The 24,074-nt window shown below is 38.4% G+C and overlaps 1 protein-coding gene across 1 annotated transcript; it reads left to right on the forward strand.

Annotated features, from left to right (window-relative positions):
* The first annotated feature begins 1,895 nt into the window (after positions 1 to 1,895).
* On the forward strand, positions 1,896 to 13,336 carry LOC148649712 (endoribonuclease ZC3H12A-like). The gene is made up of 6 exons (XM_088602756.1): positions 1,896 to 2,084; positions 3,496 to 4,148; positions 7,254 to 7,393; positions 9,427 to 9,661; positions 10,260 to 10,366; positions 10,897 to 13,336. The coding sequence occupies exons 2-6, from the start codon at positions 3,691 to 3,693 to the stop codon at positions 11,964 to 11,966; spliced, it is 2,010 nt and encodes a 669-aa protein (XP_088458882.1). The 5' UTR covers positions 1,896 to 2,084; positions 3,496 to 3,690; the 3' UTR covers positions 11,967 to 13,336.
* The last annotated feature ends 10,738 nt before the right edge of the window (positions 13,337 to 24,074 follow it).

Below are 24,074 nucleotides of genomic sequence, written 5' to 3' on the forward strand. Positions count from 1 at the left end.
TTTTATTAAGTTGGCTATTTTTCTAGTGCTATCTGAGTGATGCCCCAGATTTGGGCTCAAGAAGCTCAAATCCATAGCCACCACCTCATAAAGGTACGGTCACAGTAGGCACTATTTGCCTAAAACAATAAATACTGTACATACATACATACACACGCAATGTATCATTACAATTCAGTGTGGAATGATTTTTCTGCTGAAAAACTTAATCTTTAAATGAAATCTCATTCTTGGCAAACACACTGTCGCCTCCAGCAATAGAACATCTGAATGAAATCTTGAGCACCTTTGACAGAATCCACCTCTGTTTTAACAGCTTTTAACAGTGTTAACAGAACTGCTAGTTCAGGCCCTGGAAGTGTTCCCCTTCCAGGTTGGCCAGTCTCCCTGTTATAATCATGCCCTATAACAAACAGGTGAAAGGGTGCGATAGATAGATAGTTCAGGTGGGTAGCTGCGTCAGCATGCGTAGGCTGCAAAGGAACAAGTAATAGGTTTATTCCATGCTGAAAGAAAGAAGAGAGAAAACACAACGTTTCGGCCGTGGAGCCTTCTTCAGGTGTGCCTCCTTCAGCTCCTTTGCCTAGCCATCCATTTTCTAACAACTTCATCCAATTCAAGGTCGCAAGGGAGCCTTAGCCTTCCTTGGCAAACATTGGGAACGGCAGGGTACATCTTGGATAGGACACCAATCCATCGCAGGCCAGACACAGCCACTCCCTCACTAACAACAGGAACAAATTTCCCAAAAGCCAGTTAACCTACGCAAACACGGGAAAGTCCAGGTCCGGAATTGCACCCACAGCCCCAGCACTGCGAGAGCCATGCTAATCACTGTGCCACTGTGCCACCACTACCTTTGTCTAGTCCAGACTAAAACTAACCTGTACTGAACTTGTGACCAATCACCTGTGACATGTAACAATATCATATGCTATTTGTATCCATCACTGCTGTGACTTGTTTAAAGTCTAACAGGACCTACAGTACCTTTTCTAAATCTATACTGTCTACCTCTAAAACCCTGTTACCATACTGATGATGCCCTAGTTTAATTCTAATTCTTGTTTCTATAACCTTACATGTAATAGAAGTCAGAAGACCTATTGGTCTTTTTTTCATCCTTTTTAAGAATAGATTAAATTTCAGGAAATTCCAATTATCTAGTTCATGGCTATTACCCCTGTCCTAAAAAGACAACTGGAAGAGTTTAATTAATAGTCCATGATTAACATCTCTTCATTTTCTAGATTAAATTGGTAGAATATCATCAGGCCCTAGAGATTCGTTAACCTTAATTTCTTCAGATTCCTATAATACATCGGTCTCAGTGCTAATACTATTTTATTAAGAACTTGGTCTTTACTCAGCCTAGAGCGCATTGTCGGTTTCTTTTTTGGTAGACACCTGAGTGAAATATTTATTTAACACTACATTCATTCATTTATTATAAAATTAGCAATAATAATAATGCTCATTTCATTTTAATATGAAAACTGTGACGTGCTGAAGTGTTAGTGTATTTGGCGTTTTTGTGCGCTCAACTCGAAAAAGAAAACGTGTACCTGTAAATCGTCGGCAGTTTTAATTTCTGACAGATTTGTAGAAATTTGCTTAAAACTGATTTTTCCCTCTTTCTATTGCAAGGGTGGTCGTGTCAGCAATATGACTGAAACATATCTTGTTTCAAACAGGAGGAAACCAAAAAGCTACAGACAAGGCCCTTGTCTACATGCTGTACTGTAGAGCTTGAAGTTTCACAATACCTACCCACTCTTTCACAAAAGAAAAAAAGAGAAGGCTTCTACCTTTGCTGTTCACAACGCGGCCTTAATAATTATCTAGCTTACTTCCTTGTGACTTTGGACAGGCTGTGCTTACAGTATTTCAAACCAGGAAGGAGACTGAATTGTTTAGCTTACCTTCCTGGCAACCCTATGATGTCACATCAGCCAGGTATGCTATAAAGGCAGAGAGGCGAAACGGAATAGACTTTATACTGTACTTCGTAACTGGAATGCAAAAACACCTACAAGCGAAAAGAAGTAACAAAAATGGAGTTCTGCCATTCTAAACAGGCGGCGGTATGTGTTTTTGGTTTTATTACTTGATTTATGCATGCCTCAATCAAAAAACAAAAAACATACATAATTAATTCAGGAGTTAAAATAAAAATGTTCGGTTTGACAGTCAAAGGAAAAGATCCGGGTGTTAAAATAAAGGAGGGTGTCGCCCGTCCGTCTTCGCATTAGGTATTTCATAAACCAGTAATATACTACAAAAGCAAAACTAGCTCGATCGGATTTTGTTGAACAGTACGTGCGCCCTAAGTAGTACTTTATGGTGACGTTAGGTTAGTGTTCTTATCCTTCCAGTTGTACTTTAATTTCCGTTTGTGCGGCTTCTTCCATTCTAAAAAGGTTTGTAGTACTCATTTCAATTCAATGACAATTTCTGATTTAAACAAGTATCGGTTAGCTGGACGATTGAGGCTGTGTTTTTATGCCGGCCTGTTTTACCCGAAGTTAAATATTTCAGATGGGTGTTCTGTCTAGTTTGGATTACACAAAACGCCTTATAAAACACCATTCGGCTAATAATGTTTAGTTATTATTATTTCTTAAATTTAAGACAGCAGTTCTGTTGCATTTAAAATAATGCTAAATTATTTGTTATACCCACAGAACGTTAAAAATAGTCCAAACAAGTGTTATTGGTGTTTTCATTTATATATTCGTGTCACAGATTTTCTAGAAACGCTTTTCTCAGGTGGTGTATGATTAAGTGCATACTCCATTCATGTGGAACTTTGTTTAAGTTGTGAAAGGTGTGTGAAGACAAAGGTATTTTTCCTAGTGAATAATTTCTTATTCACCTACTCCCGGCGGCACATCTTTGTTTCACAAGTGTAAACCCCCCCCCTGCAAATTACGTGTAGTGGTTCTTTGAGAAACAACACAGATAAGGCCCAGTAATTAAAATAAATGTTTAATGTATGATAGCTGTATTAACTGGTTATCTGTGTTAAATAGATATTCATCAGATTGTTCACAGTCAGGTCTTGCACTGTGATTTAGAGAAATTCTACTTGAATTGCAGTTCTGCTTTAAGCAGTCAGCACTCTGTCATAATGGGAAATGGTTTAAAGTGGTCCTTTAAATATTTAAAATTTAAGGGAGCAGCACGTATGCAACGTGATATGCTTCTGCTCCTCAGATTGTGGTTAAGTGGTAGTGTAAATGTTTTGACACTGTGGGTTAAAGACGTGTCCAGTACCATCTTACACTGTGGAGCAAAATCCGAGACACATTCTAAAATGTTTTATTTTTGCCTCTTTTAGAAGAAGGTGTTATTATTTCCCTGCCCCCAGGTATGAAGTCAACAGTGAGGCCAAATATTCACAGACTTAAAAAAAATATCTCAATCAGATAGCAATGCAACTGTGCTGGCATATTGTTACTATTTTACATAACTTTCTTCAACCTTTTTTTATAGGAACTAGGTGTTACCCAAGTGATCATCATGAGGAGGAAACCATGAAGCTGGATGGTTCTCAACGTAAGATAAGCCCTTTAGTGGATTTCCCCCAGATGGTCTGGGAATTCAGAAGAAACACAACTGACCTCTGCTGAGACTTGCCTTTCCTTGTGAAACTCAGGTGTTCATGGACCATATGTAAATGAAGATCATATGCTGTCCTTAAACAGCTTCCCGTCTGCAACTAGACATTCCAAAGGCTCCCACGCCATCACCAGGATGGACAGAGGCGTCCACTATCCCTCCAGGGAGGAGAAGCAGGGCAGTCCAGATGTGGCACACCTGGAAGCCAGCGAGTTTCAGATGCAGGTGGACTTCTTCCGCAAGCTGGGCTACTCGGTGGATGAGGTGGTGGCGGTTCTTCACAAGCTAGGCGTCAACGCCGACACCAATACGGTGCTGGGTGAGCTGGTCAGGTGTGGGGCCACAGCGTCAGAAAGGGAAGGGGTCACCGGATCCCCCACTGGCCCCGTCTTAGTTTCTCGAGGGGGCAGCTCAGCCAGAACCCCCTCCAGCCTATCAGCCTCCCCACCGCCACCCCCCGAAGAGGACGAGGAGGAGGGTGGTCACTTGAAACCGATCGTGATCGACGGAAGCAATGTTGCCATGAGGTGTGTAGGTACCCATTAGTCCTCTTCAAATCTTGTTCTTTCTACAGAATTTAATTACACTTTATTTCACAGTGTGGGTGTTTGATTCTTGCCGCGTACAGTGTGGTGACATACCACAGCAATAATAGTGTGAGAAAACATTTGACTTCACAGTGGAATGTGGGAAATTCCTCTCTTCCATCATCATGTGCAACAGTTTGTCGATGACATTTTTAGTGAATGCACATTCATCAGGTTCACATTGTAGGCTGTCTGATCACTTTATTTGCTTCTACATTACTAGGCACTTATTTTGGTTGACACTTTGGGCCAACGCAGCTTAGATTTGTACCATACGTTACTGTTAAACATGCTGTTATAAGAAGGGCAAACAATAATGGCTTTCTTTACAGTTTTACTTCAGAAGAATATAAAGCTGTTCTGTTTGTGCTAGGTAATCAAAGTGATGGGCACCCAGTGCGTTATTGAGAGTCCCTGTTATTTTAGGAATCCTTACAGCCTTTGGCAAGCAATTAGAGTGGACAGGGGTAATTCTACGGTTTTAACAGCTCACAAAATTTGAAATGATTTTAAGCTGTCAGAACACAATATTCAAGATTCCCCTTATAATATAAAAGTGTTTCCTACTGTTTTGGTAGACACACCTCAACAACTTACAGGCACCTGTCTAGAGCAATTAATGCCCTTCTGTAGGTTATTTTATTTTTCATCTGTCACTCAGAGTGCCAGGGTATAAAATTAAACCATCAATCTTTCTAATTCATTTACCATATACTGTATGTCTTTACTCTGTTGTATCTTTATCTCTACGGTCTGCTTTTGAGATATAAGGTTTTACTCAAGTCAATACCCCCAAAAACGATAGTCAAAGGATCAATGATTGAGTTTGTTCTGTCGTAAAGATTCATGAGGTTATCTTCAGTAATAATTGTAAGGTAGTAGCCAAGGGCCGGTCTAAAGGTGAAACAGAACATTACAAATAGCACAGGAAATTTGCTTTCCTTCCTTCATCTTTCCACCTAAAGATTGTTTTTGAATAATTTTCTTGGTAAGCTGTATGTCTGTACTTAATTCAGTGTATGCAAATCTCAATGCAAATCAAAGCACGACTTCCTCCTTTGGGAATTTTCAGAATGGACAGTAATGGCTGAACAGGCTTGGCAGTATTGCCCTATTGTGAAGTCTATAGGCGCTCAAGGAATGAAGCTTGCTGACATTTCTGAGAAGTAGATATTTTTCTGAACATCACTGGTGTATCGGTAATTTGAATTACAGTGTATTTTGTTTTTAAAGACTAGCGTGCGTTTATACAAACATGGTATTCAGAATTATACTCTGGTCACTGAGTTAGTGGCATATTTATATGGTCATATGACATAACCTCATAAGATGTGCATCTGTGACAAATGTACAAATGTTCAAAGATTTATTTTGTCATTATAAAAATACATTTGAAAGAGTGGCCCACGTTCTGTTAACCAAAGCTTTTGGTGACAAACCAGTTTTTTAGCTTTGCAAAACTGAAAATTCTAGTTTGGTCAGCAGTCAAAGAGGAAAATTTTATACCCCAGCATTCCGTAGTTTAGTCAAAACGTTTCAGCTACTGTCTCTATCGGATATCATGTTTGTATGGGTGGCAATCTGGAAGAACACACTGTGAAATGAAGTATAGCCCATTACAGAGAAAATAATATTGCAAAAGAGGATGTTTCAGTGCCTTTAGATTTTTATTAATAGTAAAAAGGTAAGATAAGGCATGTACTGTATATAGTCGGAATATAATAGGTAAAATATAATACTGTAATGGATTTTGTATTATTTTTCAGTGCGAAAGATATTGTGTATATAACCTTTCATGTGAGTTATATTTCTTTAATTTGTAACTTAAAAATCTAAATTAATATTACAGCTTCTTTTTTGCGCTTGACTAAATGTCCATACTCTGAGTTAATGATACTGTGAATTCTCTACATACCATTCAACCATTCATTGATTTCTGCATTCACACAATAGAACCAATGATAGGAATTAAACAAGTTCAGATTTTCATTTAATTGTGATTTAAAAACTAAAACTTTCTTTTTAGACTTTACTTTTAGACCTTACTGTCTTTAAAAATAATAAAAAAGCAATGAAAAGGTGTACAACTAATTCTTGCAATGTTAATTCTTTTCTAAAAATTGCAGTTAACCCTGCAGTATGATACGGGAATACCTTAGGAGTGTTCTCTTCTTTCTGCTTTCTGGTTAACTTTGAATTTGTGATCCATTAGAAACTTTTACTAATTCACAATCTACAATCTACAAAGTTTTTTGTATTTTTAAATTTATTTGACAGATTAATTCAGGAATAGTTTGGTGTTTTTTTTGGTGGTATTCATGTGTTGTTTGTGTTATATTTGGTTTTAATTCAATATAGAAAATTATGATGGTTTTTAGAATTTCATGTTGTGATTAAAAACAAAGAAGCCTTACCTGATGTATAGCATCAAAAAAGCAGAATATGCTAAAGTTGTTTCCTTGTCTGCTAAAACTATACCTTTTCAACTCTTTATTGATGTATACATGAAAGTGGTGTTTTAGGATGATTATGTTTTGTTTTCTTATAACAGAGCCTAAAATGTAAATTCTTAACTTTTTCTTATACTGCTGTTTTTGTTTTTATTAGAATTGACAGTTGTTTTTGTACATTGTGTACCCGTACCATTTAGAAATTGTCAGTTGTACTGGTATGGTGGACCTTCAAGGAAAAAGCAGAAACCTGATCAAGTAGTATTGGTGGAGTAGAGGTTTCTTCCCTCTGCACCACAGTTTCTGTACCAATGCCCTAGTTTAGTGAGCAGGGACACTGTGCTGTTGAAAGTGCTTCCCTTTTGATGAGATATTATCATGAACAAGGCTCAGCCTCACAGCTACTGGATTCTAAAGTTCGATAATCACATGGAGTGAGCACCTTTCCTGTCACACTGGGCCTTGGGCAAAGTCATCCCTACCGTAATTAATACAGTTCTGGCTTTAGACATTATTTTTTAAAATATCTGTTTTAAGACTTCATTTCTCACTAGTCTGTTTCAAAACTAGTAATCATAGGTGTTTTGTTTTTTAGCCATGGAAATAAGGAGGTGTTTTCCTGCCGGGGGATTCAGCTCGCAGTGAACTATTTTCTGGAGCGGGGCCACAGCGACATTACAGTATTTGTGCCTTCGTGGAGAAAAGAACAGCCCAGGCCTGATGTACCCATAACAGGTAAAGAATGGAAATGTATATGGAAAATATGTTTGGTGACTAATTCCTATTTTACATACACTAAATTGATGCATTTGAAAGTGTTGCTCCTAATAGTACCAATTTGCATCCATACTTGAAATTCCTGATCCACTCCACGTTCTATCTACATGCACATGAAAGATTAACACAAATAAGGCTTCTGGTTTTTACCATTTTCTTCATACCATGTTCTTTTCATACCTAATTACACAATGACCATTAACCGAGTCAGAGTTTAGATATTTTCACATGCTAACTGCGTGAGTTGTTAAATTAGGAAAAACAGAAAAGCTGTTTTTTTCTGATCAAAACGCACAGAAAAGATGCTACAAAACCAATTGAAAACTGTGCAGTGCTTGTAATGGTGCCAGATGTAAAGTGAATTATGTATAACTTCTGGATTATACAGGTTACTACACCTGTTAATCTAGGTTATCAAGTGAATCACAAATTATCTCCCGTTACAAGATGGTCCTGTTAATGTGACTCACTGCTGTTGTCAGAAGTCTAAATGTGTACACTCAATCACCAGAGGCATTAAGTGATTTTATTTCTAAAAGGCAGCTGTATTTTTTCTGAAATGACCAGTACATCTAAAAACTGTATTCTTTGCATTTTCTAATGCCGAATCAGGATAATATGTTGCACAACAGAGGAATGAAGGCCTGGATAATTATTGCTTTTCTGATGTAGCTTCACATGTACGATCGGCTTGTTGGTAGTATGCATAGAAAGACATGACAGAATGGCAGAAATGGAAATTAAGCTGTTTAAAACATCTTTTGAAGCCCTGTTATAGTTGTGCAGACTTGTCCATGAGTTTTACTTTTTGAAGTCAATCATTTTTTTCCTCCTGCATTTATTCTTATAAATTGATCCTGTTTATTAACTTGACTCGTTCTGATCACTTAAACAAATTACACTGAAACCCCTCTTCCTCTCCACTGTAAAGATATATATTGTTAAAATGAAAAGCCATTAAAAAAAAAGGAGCCTGATTTTCCATGTGGCAAACTGTAGACAAAGTGCCCATCTAATCTTGATTTATTATAAAATAAGCATGTTGCCTTTAGGGAAGATCAGGCCCAACACATATGCAATAAAACAGTAAAACCTGACTCGCACAGTTCCTGATACATCCTGAAACATATCTTCACACAGAAGGCTGACATATGCATAACTGCTTCAGAATACTGTGCAAAATGTCTGAAGTTAACCTACAATGAATGGCCAGGCACCAGTGTCAAGGAGAGCAAGGCAGGTCCTGGCCCTCTGAGCTTGAAGGCTACTGAAGGCCGCCATCCACTTTGTGTTTTTTTCTACCTGTACAATACTTGTATTCTTCTATTTATCTGGCTTTATTTCCCGGTGTTTTTTCAGCAGGTATTTCCTGCTCTTTATGGCACTTTGTCAACCCTTTATTAAGGGTTGAATGTGTTATTACATTATAAAAGGTGCAAAGATCACAGCAGTACTTTGATAGGGGAGTTGACCAAGCTTTTGAAAGTGTTTATGAACCTTTGAGTAAGTGAATGATAAACCACTTGAATCCCTTTTCCCTGGCTTCTTGCTGCACTAATGGAGATACCTGCAGGTTATGACTGTCTTGTCAGGGTTTTTTGTTTCAATATTAGTTTTCTAAAGCTTCAGCAGCTGGACCATGTAGTTTGGTTTTCCTGCCCTCTGAAATCAAATTCTGTGAGCGAGGGTTTGAAAGGGTAAATGTTCTACAGAACACCAGGAAGAAAGGAGACCGAAACGCAGCTGGGAAAGCCCCACAAGGAAATAGAATTTCAAATGTGATTTATCTGCTGATCGCTTCATACCTACCTCTTCTCTGGGGAATTTTAGTATAAAATCTTTTTCATTTCCTCATTAAAAGGCGACGGCCAGACTGTCCTGAGATGGCATCTTTCAGATGCATGATGAAGAATAAGATCAGGATATGCATAAACAATGTTTTTGTTCCAGGTTTCATGGTTCCACTGTGGTTCTCGTGTTTTTTTTCCTAGACCAGCACATCTTGCGAGACCTGGAGCGGAAGAAGATTGTGGTGTTCACGCCCTCCCGCCGGGTGGGGGGGAAGCGGGTGGTCTGTTACGACGACCGCTTCATCGTCAAGCTGGCTCACGAGTCCGACGGCATCATCGTGTCCAACGACACCTACCGCGACCTGCAGAGCGAGCGGCCCGAGTGGAGGCGCTTCATAGAGGAGCGCCTGCTGATGTATTCCTTCGTCAACGACAAGTGAGCGAAGGCGCTGCCCGCCTTGCGGCCCAGCATCCCCCGGCTGTGGGAAAGCGTTATACAATGTTGCTGATTTGAGCCACATATTCCATTACGTTTTAAACCCTCCACCCATCCAGTGTGTGATTGTGTTGTTAATCAGCTTGTCTCGGCGTTGCAAGCGTGGGACAGATGGTGAGGACCACGCGTGTCTTCCCTCAGACTACCTTAATCGGAGCCAAGCGCCAGTTTATGCTGCCCATTTTTATAGAGTGAATGATTGTGTCAAATACTGTTCAGCCTAGCTCACTGTACTTTACTCTTTGACAGTTTTTGTTTTTTTTTCTAGATTTAAAAAAAATGTTTAATTAAGGACCATGTTTACACCTGTTGCTTTCATTATAAGCCTGCAACACACTGAATATGATAAGTCACCTATACTCTGTTATCTGCTAGTCTCTTATGCTATTTCAACATTTCTTTGTCATTTCGTGATATGGAGATGCTGACTTCTTTTTCGAAAGAGTTTGACCGAGCATCTAGCACATGGTAAATTTAGGATTGTAGAAAATGATTTTCTGTATGTTTGTGAGCCTAAATGTTTCTCTCTTTCACTCAGATTTATGCCTCCTGATGATCCGCTTGGACGCCATGGTCCCAGCTTGGATAATTTCCTCAGGAAGAAACCCCTGGTCCAGGAATTAAAACGACAGCACTGTCCATATGGTAAGACCCTTCAAGAGCACATTTCTGAACACAGCTCAAACCTGATCAAGATGTTAGCACTTGGATAATTATCCCTCGCAAATTGTGAACATTTTGCTTGTAAATTGAATTCTATTGAAAGACATTTAAAACATATCAAATGTTATTGGTTCTAGTACCAAAACATTGATTGTGTTTTTAATTCTTCTATATATAGTTCATTTTTTTTTAAAAGCTACCTAAGTACATTTCATCTATAAAAAGTAGAAACTGAATATTGTTTTCTGTTGCCACCTTTCTAATTTTATTTAACTATTGGCAAACTCTGTTTCCACACCTGAAGAAGGCTCCACGGCCGAAACGTTGTGTTCTCTTTCTTCTTTTTTTCAGCATGGAATAAATCTATTACTTGTTCCTTTGCAGCCTACGCATGCTGACGCAGCTACCCACCTGAACTCTGTTTCTGTTGACTCTAGCCTGACAACACTGCAGAGTATTAAAGTACCAGATCACTTAGTTTGTGTTCATTGTATGCTTTTGCTTCCTTATAGGGAAAAAGTGCACATATGGAATCAAATGTAAGTTCTATCACCCGGAGCGGATCAACCAGACCCAGCGTTCAGTGGCGGATGAACTCCGGGAGAATGCTAAGCTATCAGCTGTGAGGGCGGGGACTCCTGCCAGCTCCCTGAAGGATGACAAGAAGCCAGCCTTGTCCCACAAATCCCCGCATCCGGAACACAGCTCCGTGTTTTCTCTGGAACAGGATATCGAACAGAAGCTGACACTTGATCGACGCAACTCTTTAAGGAAGGGTCATGTGACTGAAAACGTGGTTGTGCTCAGAGGAATGCCCTCCGGCAGAAAGCCTTCCAAAAAGATCCCCTTTAGCCAATCAGAATGGTCCAGCCATCCATCTGCTACCAATATGGACTCCTTTGTCTTTAACTCTCAAGAGCATCTGGATTCAGGCCTGGGATCTTATGAGAGCCAGTATTCTGAAATGTCCAGAGGTCAGGCATGTCATTCCGAGTCTTATGTGACCGAACAAAGAGCACCCTGCTGCTGTCTGGGCAACAGGCAAGTCTATTTGCACTCTAACAACCCAGAGAGGCATGACAGCTACCAGCAGTACAGCTGCTGCTCTCATAAAGCAATGTCAGCTGGTGCAAATCTCCAGCCGTACAACCAGGATTTGTCCAGCTCCCAAAATCCCAATATTCTCGGACGTGGCCAGCACTGCTATTCAGCTTATGGGAGGCCTACATACCCAGCTGCTGTAAGTCGCTATAGCCTCCCGAATGAGTACAGCCCAGGTGTTGTCCACGCTCAGGAATACTGGTCCGATCCATTCCAAGTAGCTCCACAGTCTAGAACGGGCAGCCTTCAGGACCACAGAATGCCTCAACACATAACAGGTCCAGTATCTAATGACCAGCACCAGTGGCCTCAGCCTCATGGGAACTATGACAAGGACAGGGAGGAGGTCCGTAAGAAGCTGCTTGCCATCTTTAATCCCTATCAAGTAGACAAAGTTATGAGCATATTCCCTTACCTGCTAGATCCCCAGAGACTTGCTGCTGAAATATTAACCCTCAAGTCACAGGGTGGATGTTTTTGAACATCGGGTGCTTTGTCTGACCTTGGAATACCCCCTCTGCATTTCAGAGTGTCTCGGCATGTTTTTTTATCATAGTATTTTGAAGCTTGGGATTTTACTAGCATGTGATCTTCAGTTACCCCTTGCTTGAGATAGATTAGAATAGTAGATGCCTTCTAGTCTGAGGATTGCTTGCAGTAAGAGCAGGTCGTTGTATAAGAAGAGGCAATATTAGTGGGGAAATTTATCTTGCCATTCAGTTATATTTGTAGAATGTAGAATTCAGGTGAAAAATCACTTCCTGGCCTGTTATAAAAATAAATATAATGCTTTTACAGGAGCTTTTCTCGTAACCAGGAAATAAGTGGTTACATGTTGATACATATTGTATCTTTAATGACTTTATTCTTCATGAACAGTCACATTTGACTGGCAGAATTGTTGAAAACAGTTTTGGTGTGGTCTCTTTACAACCTGTGTTTGTGTACAACTACCAGCTATTTAATTTGTTCAGAAAAAGAAAAAAAATATTAAAAAAAAAACATTTGTCCCCTGTGTTCCTCAGTATTAAATAGCTAGCATATTTTGTATTATGTAGGAAGGCGGGGATGTTGGGTAAATTCATAGATTACATTTAGAGCTGTGGAAAATACAGTATGCTGCTTCACAAAAAAGTTCCCTTAGTTTTTCCTTTGGGAGGGGTAAATTTCATTTTCATAATAATGTGGTATCAAAACAAATCCTAAAAATTAGACATTTGCCTGTCTGTGAATCAAAGTTCTCTTGGCATAGGCTGATTTGGAGGTAATTAAGGAGCTACAGTATGCAAGACTCAGACTTATTTTGATTTTCGTAGCAAATGTTTTCTGCAGCAGTCGTGGTTACTGGGTTTTTCCTCAAGAATCATGTTGTTCACCTTTATTGGCACTGTGTGTCAAGCTAGAAGTTACCGGAAACAGTTACCTAATGAGGTAAATCAAGTAAATTTGTCAATTGTAAAGCATTACATGAAAGTAATGAGTTCGTATGTGTAAGCAAGCAGCTTTTTAATGTTTTATATACAGTATGTATACGGAGACAAGTGCATCATTATAAGTGTTTCAATGCTGTCAAAAACCAAATGTAAGTTTTACAAATCTTGAAAGAATGTTTTTGGATCATTTTAAAGTAATGTAGCTCTCTTGCTGTAGAGCACCTTATTGAAAACTATGCCAGTTTCTCTCCTTGCCATTGAAAAGAGATGCTACTTTAACATGTTTGACAAAAAGCATGCTCTTCACTTGTTGTTTTCTTTGAGTTTTATATTGATTGCTGACGTTACATGTTTATACATAAATGTTGTGACTTTTTGATGTTTTATTGGGATCTATCAATAAAGCATTAACTTCCCACAGGTGGTTATTGGCTCTACTTTGAAGCTAAAAAATATCATACTGTTGGTGAAAAAAGTTTAAAGTAAATGGAATTCAGTGTAGTGTTTGTATTATTAAACATTCAATGAAGGGTATGGTCATCATAGGCCTTTACAAATCCAGATTCTGCATTTCCAAATGCTTATAGTTGTAAGATTTAGGGGTGTTTCTGTATATTGTGGGATTTTGTGATGAGTACCAAAACAGGAATTCAGACTTCAAGTACATTTCAGCTTTATTACGCTGCTCAGGCATACAACCTAACCACTGATAAAATCCACACAGGTGACATCATTTAAAACAACTTGCAACTAGTTCCAACTAGTTTGTAATGTTCCTAAAATCCAGAACATGCTACAATATTAAAGAATTGTATTTTATATCATTTCAGTGCAGAAATCAGTTTTATGCCCCATTTTTATGTCCCAGTTAAAGAGGGAGCTATGATAATGATAACATTTCTAAAGATTGTTTTGGTGGAGTGCCTTCCTTTTTGAACTGGTTTTGAAGTTTGTTTACGTGGAATCACCCATGTAATCTAATGGATGGTTGTATTTTTTTCACATCTAAGAGCAAGCACACTACTTCATATTGAGTGTAGCAGAGTGACAAAAGACCTCATAAAAACAAATGTTTGGAAAACATACAATATAGACCTGAGGCCAAGGTTTGAACAGTGTTTCGGAAGTGGGGAATTTTCCAGTGCCCCAATGGATTAGTGAGGACAAAACAGCTGTTTTTTCAATGTGTCTCGGCAGCAGGAGTTTGTTCCGGTAGGTGGTATACATTTTGTGAACTCTCCCCAGTAAGGAAGCCTCTGTTACAGCTATAGGTCCACTCGAGAGTGAGCCTGTTTCACTCTAATGCACATGAAGGCTGGAATGTGTCTCTTAGTTTCTGTGGGTCTCCTGGACAGTGTCCAAGTACCCTCAGTGGTTCCTTGACTGCTTGTTGAAAACCCTGCTCGTCTGTCTTTTTCAGCTGGTCATCATTCATGACGCCCTTCACCAAGTAAAGCAAATCGTTCTGTTAGTGCCATAAATGCATGCAGTCACATTTTTTTTTCCAGACACAAAGCTGAAAACCTCTTTCAGCTGCGTGCCTTCACACGCAGACCAGCACCACCTCATGCAAGCACACAGAATAGCTCCGAGCATTACTTGTTAGTGTTCAAATTGTTTACCTTTTCCAAGACGGCAGAGAGAGTCCCAGAAAGCAGCATTCCAGTATCGCACGATTATCTTAGGAAAAGACCAAACTCATTGGTCTTAATAAGTTTTTTCAATTACATTTTCTATTATCAAAATTTACAGTTAATGTGATTCTGTAGATTAATATGATAAAACGTCTGGGTTAGTTTGCGTAGTGCAAAGTTTTCATTTAATATTTTTTATCCATCCTTTTTTTCCCATTTTTTTCACCAGATTTGTTCATTTGCAGTTTTCCTCATCTGATGCCAGGGGATGCTTTGCTAAAATACTTTCACAGAAAATGGTGGTCTTTTATTCCTATTATAGTTTCAGCAAGGAAGCATGTTGCCTTCACTCTGAATTGTACTACCGAGTAAAAACAAGTAATTGCTCAGCAGACTCTTGTCTCCACAAGAATTCAGAGAGACCAAGATGTGAAATGAGCTGTACAACATCTACAACTTCTGTCACATGCAACAGGTCACAAGTTTTTCATTCAGGCCAAGTAGAAGGGATTTATGTGACTTTCTGAGGTCATCATAGCAGGTGTCAGTAGCAAAGGTGTAATACAGTGCCTTGCGAAAGTATTCGGCCCCCTTGAACTTTTCAACCTTTTGCCACATTTCAGGCTTCAAACATGAAAGATATAAATTTTTTATTTTATGTGAAGAATCACCAACAAGTGGGACACAATTGTGAAGTGGAACGAAATCTATTGGATTTTTGAAACTTTTTTAACTAATAAAAAAATGAAAAGTGGGGCGTGCAAAAGTATTCGGCCCCCTTGCGTTAATACTTTGTAGAGCCACCTTTTGCTGCGATTACAGCTGCAAGTCGCTTGGGGTATGTCTCTATCAGTTTTGCACATCGAGAGACTGAAATTCTTGCCCATTCTTCCTTGCAAAACAGCTCGAGCTCAGTGAGGTTGGATGGAGAGCGTTTGTGAACAGCAGTTTTCAGCTCTTTCCACAGATTCTCGATTGGATTCAGGTCTGGACTTTGACTTGGCCATTCAAACACCTGGATACGTTTATTTGTGAACCATTCCTTTGTAGATTTTGCTGTATGTTTGGGATCATTGTCTTGTTGGAAGATAAATCTCCGTCCCAGTTTCAGGTCTTTTGCAGACTCCAACAGGTTTTCATCCAGAATGGTCCTGTATTTGGCTGCATCCATCTTCCCCTCAATTTTAACCATCTTCCCTGTCCCTGCTGAAGAAAAGCAGGCCCAAACCATGATGCTGCCACCACCATGTTTGACAGTGGGGATGGTGTGTTGAGGGTGATGAGCTGTGTTGCTTTTACGCCAAACATATCGTTTTGCATTGTGGCCAAAAAGTTCGATTTTGGTTTCATCTGACCAGAGCACCTTCTTCCACATGTTTGGGGTGTCTCCCAGGTGGCTTGTGGCAAACTTTAGACGAGACTTTTTATGGATATCTTTGAGAAATGGCTTTCTTCTTGCCACTCTTCCATAAAGGCCAGATTTGTGCAGTGTAAGACTGATTGTTGTCCTATGGACAGACTCTCCCACCTCAGCTGTAGTTCTCTGCAGTTCATCCAGAGTGATCATGGGCCTCTTGGCTGCATCTCTGATCAGTCTTCTCCTTGTCTGAGCTGAAAGTTTAGAGGGACGGCCAGGTCTTGGTAGATTTGCAGTGGTCTGATACTCCTTCCATTTCAAGATGATCGCTTGCACAGTGCTCCTTGGGATGTTTGAAGCTTGGGAAATCTTTTTGTATCCAAATCCGGCTTTAAACTTCTCCACAACAGTATTACGGACCTGCCTGGTGTGTTCCTTGGTCTTCATGATGCTCTCTGCGCTTTCAACAGAACCTTGAGACTATCACAGAGCAGGTGCATTTATACAGAGACTTGATTACACACAGGTGGATTCTATTTATCACCATCAGTCATTTAGGACAACATTGGATCATTCAGAGATCCTCGCTGAACTTCTGGAGTGAGTTTGCTGCACTGAAAGTAAAGGGGCCGAATAATTTTGCACGCCCCACTTTTCATTTTTTTATTAGTTAAAAAAGTTTCAAAAATCCAATAGATTTCGTTCCACTTCACAATTGTGTCCCACTTGTTGGTGATTCTTCACATAAAATAAAAAATTTATATCTTTATGTTTGAAGCCTGAAATGTGGCAAAAGGTTGAAAAGTTCAAGGGGGCCGAATACTTTCGCAAGGCACTGTATGTACAAGAAATCTAAGATAAGCAGTCTTATCACTATACCTTTTATGCTTACTACCAATTAATAACACAGATTCTTCTAGGTCTGAAAACTATCATTAACCTCTAACCTAATTTTTTGCTTTGTAAATCTATAATGCTTTCAGCTATCACAGTTTTAAAATTCTTTACAGTACAGTACTGATGTCAAGGCATAGTTTGCATTTTAAGTTACTTGTTACCTGTTCCAACACTAGAACATTGTAAACCGTTTCAGAGGCTTTAGGCTCTGCACATACTGTACAGCAACAATGGAAACCCAGTGAAAAGTAATTAAAGGACATACAGTAAGTGCAAAAGGTTCATGTTAAAGGCTGATGGCTTTTTGAAAAATACTTATGAACAACAGGGTGTGGAAAGCCAGCATAAAAACAAAAAATTGGAATTTTGTGGCACTGAAAGAAAATGCAAAACGTTTTTTTGAAATACTTTTTTTTGTTGTTGTTAGTTGTTGCAATATTTTAACTCAATTGCAATGTGCCGAGGCATGAACTGTTGAAATGGATGTATCGCTTGCCTTTATCTGTTTTTCTTTTGTGCCAATGAAACCATACAAGCCAAAACATGTATGGCTCATGTTATAACTTTCTCTCATTAAGTCAAGTATTTCTTCTCCAGTGTACTGTAGATACATTCTCAGCCATATGTCTGCAGTTTTGAGAAAAATCTTGCCATGGAGTGGATATTAGCTAAATAAAGGTATTTTTATATATCGGTATTACATCCTTCGCTTACTGATAGCAAGTGAGTTCTAAAAGCACTCATATTTTTTTTTCTATTTTCTTTTGTGTTTTTTTTTCTGAGACAAACATAGTCTGCTGGTCCGAGACATTGCTTTTTTGTGAATCATTTCTTATTCATCATTTCATTATTTCAAAATAAAACACGACCAAACTGACACATTTCCTCTTCAGTGGTACTCTCTTCTGAGCATCTTTCAAAGGATTGACTTGTTCCTAGGATTGATGTTGTCATATACTGCAGGTTCTGGGACATTTCCCTGAAATATGTTTTATCATCAAACAATGAACAATATGTTTCACTGTTGTACATGCAAATATCATCTAATACAGAGTTTAATTATTCCATATAGTTCTATTTTAAGTCATGCGTAGCTGTTATTTCTTTGAGTAAGGTATTATTTCATTAGTCTCCTCTTCTCACAAAAAAACAGCGACAAAGAAAGCATCTCACAATGTTTAATTTACATTTTTGCTTATCAGTGATTGCTCTTGATGCCAGGCTTGGTTTATTACATACAGTATACTGTAGTTTTCTAATAGTCATTTAATGCACAGTTTCACTTGTATTTCTGTTGAACAGTATCTTAATTACCTGAGCTTTGTGAAGTATTATCCTTATTTAGTTAAATGCATTAAGCATTAAACAGTAATGTCTACACAATAAAATTTTGAATAACCTCCAGGAAAGAGACTTGAATTTGCATTTTATAGCTGGAAAAAAACAGCTGCCCACAATTCACCGTTTTAATCAGCTGTTTCTAAGTTAAGAGGAACTTTTTATCATCAACAATTTCCTCCTAATGGGAATGTTGAACATATGTACAGTATGCAAATCAGGAAATCTTCTCCATTCATAAACTTCTGTTTGTTTTTCTTCTGATGTTATCTTTATCAGGAAAGTGCTTTTTTTCCTTGTGTTATGATGAAAAAAATAGCACAATAAGAAAAAAGTGATCCATGTGAAATGTAAGGCACAATAAACCACATCATCATGAAAATTAAATCTCATACATCTAAGAGAAAGCAATGCACAACTGCATCTACTCTGTGACAACTCCCAGTTTGATGTTACCTACCCTAAATACAGTATGTGGAGCCTTTTAGTGCAAATATTGAAGAATCTCACTGCAGGACAGTTTTGGAGAGTTGCCTTGTCAGGTCATAATTCTCCTTTTGCAGTACAAGGGTTGAAGAAGTAAGATAATTAGCAATTGCTTTTTTCAAAATGAGCTGACACAAAAATAATCATTAACAATTTGTAATGAAGAAGACAATTAGTTATTTATGGCAAGATATTAAATGATTTCATTGCAATCCATGATACAGATGGTTAAATTTAGTCATTTATGACTAAAATCTAAGTAGCCTTCAACTCTCGAATACCAGAATTCTCTTACTTGATCAGATTATTTTTTTTGGAAACATCAATAACTTACAGGTGTTATGATCTTTAAGATCAGGTGACCTATACAACTAGTTGGATTGTGATAGACTGTGCGGTTAGACCTTACAGTTAGTTGCCTTGCTCTGTGTGTTTTATGGGGTAACGTTTCTCAGAGTACTATCTCTTTTTGTATTTACCATGAACCTGAATACAAAACTACAGTATATAGTATAAAATATACTCAAAAAAATATGTTTAATACAAAACGTAATCGTTTTAAATCCTTTAAAGAAAGGCAGAGACTTGGTATAGAACCAAAGATGGAAACAGGACTTTCTGGCACATTAGACATTTTTCATATCAAGTCCTTTTTTATTATCTATTATTTATAATTATTTATGGAGACAAAAAAGACAAGTAATGCTTTGATAGATACAGTACCTTCACTGGATGTTCCAAAGGAGATACCTCCCAAAACTGTTTGAATTCATAAAGAAATATACAATAATGAGATATAAATAAAGGCCGAGAGATTGTTTGCTTAAGACACACACTGACATTAAATTCCGAGAATTTGGTGTTGGCGAATTTAGATTAAGTAAATGTATGATTTGATCAAAGCCAAAGCTGCAGTTTCAGCAGGCAAACCGTAAGAGAGAAGTCAGTAAACCATAGATTTGGAACAGCAGCTGTCAGAAATATTTACAGGTATATATTATTTAATGTCAAATGATTCTGGTACAACCAAGACATTTTCTGAAGTAGCTGTTATCATTAAGATATGGGGCTCCAGTATCTGAAACCTTTACGGAGTTAAATAGTGTGCGTGATTATTTTGTTTCATCTTGTGGTCAAACTTTTGATCAAGGCAGGGCAGAGCGGTGGCACTGTGGCTAAGGATCTGTACCTGTGGCTGGAAGATTGCCTGTTCAAATCCCAAGGCTGGCAGAGGAATCCTACTCCGTTGGGCCCCTGAGCAAGGCCCTTAACCCCAGCTGCTCCAGGGATGCCGTATAAATGGCTGACCCTGCGCTCTGACCCCCAGCTTCTCTCTCTGTCTGTGTGTCTCATGGAGAGCAAGTTGGGGTATGCAAAAAGACAAATTCCTAATGCAAGAAATTGTATATGGCTAATAAAGTGATCTTATCTTATCTTATAAGTTTAATATGGTGGTCCAGGTTATAAAAATATTAATTATCACATCGCAAAGCAAGAATTATATAGGATTTTTCTTTTAGCTCCTGACAGTTATTCATCAGCATTAGTAAAATATTATTAGTGTATTAAAGATCTTGATGTACTGTACTTGCTATAGAATATTCTGTTGTAGAGACAAGTGTGCCACTTACTATTCCACCAAAACTTTCAGCATTAACTTGGTTTTTCATGAAGATGTTTCATCCCAACACTGACCTTGTTTAGCTCGTGAGAGATGATTAGATCAGGGCAGAAGGTGATAATGCCACATCTGACTAGTGAACACGCTTGCACAAATGAATTTGTCTTGTGCAACTGCCAGTTGAGCATGTTCCTGTGATCAATTTAAAACAGAAGCAATATTTTCAGGAAGGTTACATATTCAGTTGGGGAGCAGGTTGCTTTTAATATGCCATTCATAAGACATACAAAAATACAGTATCTGCCACCAGTGATCAGATTAAATTTGGGGAAATTTAAGATTTCAAAACAGTACTGATATCTCCAGGAAATTACAAGAAGAACACAAATAAGAAATCATTTCTTCTTTTCTTTCTTTCACCTAAGAGTGGGTGGAAAACCAAAAATAAAGCACACTCCTTATTTTCTTTCATCTCTATAAATCAAGCTCCTTCCTCTGTGTTGTGAGAGTTCCTTTTTACTGTAATCACTTTATTGTGGAACAGGTGGAAAAGACGTCAGCTCTCCTGTGACTGGAAGTGCTCTGTTTGCAGTCTTTAGAGTTTTTCAAAGGTTTCATAATTTGGATAGCATAAAGTGACTGACATTTTTATTCTAGAAAAACTAGAGAGGTCTGGACGTGTTACAGCAAGGGGCGTTGAATGGTGCTCAGTGGGTGTGTATTCAAATAGGTCTGCAGGCTAAGTTTAGACTTGTTTGTGTTGATTCTGTGGGAGAGACATGTCACCCTAGAAAGGCTTCTCTTTAACCCTGTTTTTGTATCCAGGTGTTCTCTTACCTTCTGAACTTTAAACAAAGTGAATTTGCAAGGTATTTTTGCAGTTTAACCATATGGATAAATTATGTTTCTATTCTTCTTTCCTCTATGCTCAATTAATCGCCTTTTACTTTTCACCACAATTTCAATTTCTGCACAATTTATTCAAGAGACAAGACACACAAAAACTGAGAAATAAAAAAGCAGGCATGCAACAAAAATTAATCATTTAATGACTCTCAAAAACTGACGCTTCAATTTGACCTTTTCAGGTCCCTTCAGACGGTTACAGAAAGGTTTTTGGTCATATGACCTTTACCCAAGAGGGTGTTGGCTCGTACTAGATAAATAAAAAAAGTATGTTCATCAGAGAATAGATCATTATTTTAAATTAATTTATAACTTTTCCAAGGGAAGAGAGCAGTTGATTGCTTAATGACAGAAGGAGTTCTGTGACTCTTTACTCCTCCAGTCGAGACCTTCTAAACACTTTGGCACAGTACATTTCTGAGCTCTGAAATGCAACACGTGAACATTACGAAAAGAAAGAAGATGTAAATGGAAGAATGATGGAGTTAAAAGTTTGCATATAAAGGTCAAGTACTGTTTAAACAGATTGATACAATCAAAGGGGAAGCGAAGGTGCAGGATTCTTACCTCAAAGACACAAAAGAAGCTTTTATTCGCTTCAATAACACAGCTGACGAGGATGTGACAAGGTAACAGTGTGTGATACACAGCCAAGACACTTGCGTGAATCATAGGAAAGATGATAGAATCATCATTGTGGATTGCCATTAGCCCTGAGCCCTTATATGCTCAAACTGAATGCTCACAAAAAAAATATAGGTTACAATAAATTCCAAAGAGAAAAAACCTAAATATGTTGTAAGTATCGAGACCCAGCAATTGCAGCTGCAAGTCTTTTTGGGTAAGTCTCTACCAGGTTTGGGCACTGACAAGTTGTGTGCTTTCTTCTTAGCAGATCTTTCAAGTTGCTTGGGGATCAATTAGTACAGCATTTTACAAGTCTTACGACATTTTCTCAATAGGTTTCAGGTCAGCAGCTCGACTGGGTCACCCAAGGACATTCACTTTCTTATTTTTAAAACACTGTAGTGTTTTGGGCCGTTGGCCTGCTGAAAGGTGAAATTTCATCTCAGTTTTAGGTCTTTAGCAGACTGATTCAAGTTCCTTCAAGATAGGTTTGCATTTTGTTTCATCCATTATCCTCTCATTCTTGAAGTCACACTTTGCTTTTAGACCATAAAGTTCCAATTATGTCCCATCTGACCACAAAACCATTTGCCATATGTTGACTGTATCACTCAAGAATCACTTTGTTTCCAACTCCATTCAGGACTTTATATGGGTTTATCACTCTCTATGATACATGGCATGCATGTGGTATGGTTGATTCATGGGCATTTTCTCCCATTTCAGCTCTTGCACTCTGTAATTATTTCACTGTTGGGTCATGGTGCTATTCCTAACAAGTTTCCTGCTTGCCATGCTGCTCAGTTTGAAGGCACTGATACAGGCAGTGCTTATAAGTAGTATGATGCAATTTCATGATTGAGTGGACTGTGAGGCAGCATGGTAGTGCAGTGGTCAGCATAGCTGCCTCATTGCTGGGACCCTGGGTTCAGTTTGGGACAAGGGTGCTGTCTGCATGGAGTTTGTACCGTATGTTTTCCCCATGTTCACACGGGTATCCTCCAGGTGCTCCAGTTTCCTTCCACAGTCAAAAACGTGTTAAATGACAGAGAGTTTAGTTAATTAAAGTCAGTTCATTTCAGACATGATAGTGACAGCTTCAACAGACATTTCCAGATGCACCATTTTCTGTCTGCCACATGATTCTAACTGGTTTTAAAGATCCCTGAACACTGCATGCATTAATAATTTTCCCATTCGTTGTTTGACTTCCTTCTTCCAATCTTACTATATTTCTTCACATTTCTTAGCGTGGCGCAGCTTTAACGTTTTTCTACCCAGTAAACAATGCAAATTCTGTCTGACATATATACAGTAGATGTCCTGAATAGATAACCGCCTCCGTTTACCGTAAGATACCATTTCCAATAACTGCAAGGTTTTCAAAAAGCTGTATGAAAACAGGTATGTTGTTTTACATCTCAGCAATGGATATTTTTATTGTTTTCTGTACATTCAGTATACACATGGGGCAGAGGAGCCTATAATTTCTTATATCTCTCTCACGACAAATTTGTCCCCCTAAATACAACAAAGGAGAGTATTAAGTCAATGCTTGCAATAGTGTTTATCAACGAAATGATCAGTTATGTCCTGTTTATTCAGGGGTCCAAACCAAATCACAAATTCAATACAGCCACACATTGCAGACTCACTGCTTGAGTGGGTGTCCATTATGTAACAAAAAAAAATATGATGTACAAAAACCATAAAGTATTGATGGGGTCAAAGATTTAAGTTCACAAAGGCTCAAACCCGGCAACATTTGTCATTTAAAAAAGCAAGAATTTAAAAAAATATATATAGCAATGGGGAGATCAAGGAGTGATGACACTAGTGACTCAGTATTATAGAAACCAAGTCGGTATTTTCAAAATGTTTTTAAAAAGTACCAAGAGCTGGCTGTTAAGGTTCAGACTCCATGAAACAGGAAAAAATACAGTCCTCCTGGAAAGGGACAATTTAGAGTGGCAAATGAGACATAACCTGGCAGTCTTCGAATGTGGGAGGAAATTGGAACCCCTGAGAAAAACCCACACAAAAGTGGGAGGGACGTCACACATATGGTTGCTTCAAGCTGCAATTGGACCCAGAAACCTGGAGGTCTGAGACTGTAGTGTCAACACGGCAGAGGCATAGTGTTAAGTGCCTCTGTGCTGCCCAAGGCATGTCTGCCTACCACAGCTATATATTTGTTTATTTTGTGTGCAAACAATACCATCAAATTTGAAAAACACATTTGAAAAACAAAGGTCAATTAGAGAATTCTAAATGAAATGCATTCATAATG

This window comes from Lepisosteus platostomus, chromosome 13 (genome assembly GCF_059453375.1).
Source record: "Lepisosteus platostomus isolate fLepPlt1 chromosome 13, fLepPlt1.hap1, whole genome shotgun sequence".
In the NCBI taxonomy this organism is placed as follows: Eukaryota; Metazoa; Chordata; class Actinopteri; order Semionotiformes; family Lepisosteidae; genus Lepisosteus; species Lepisosteus platostomus.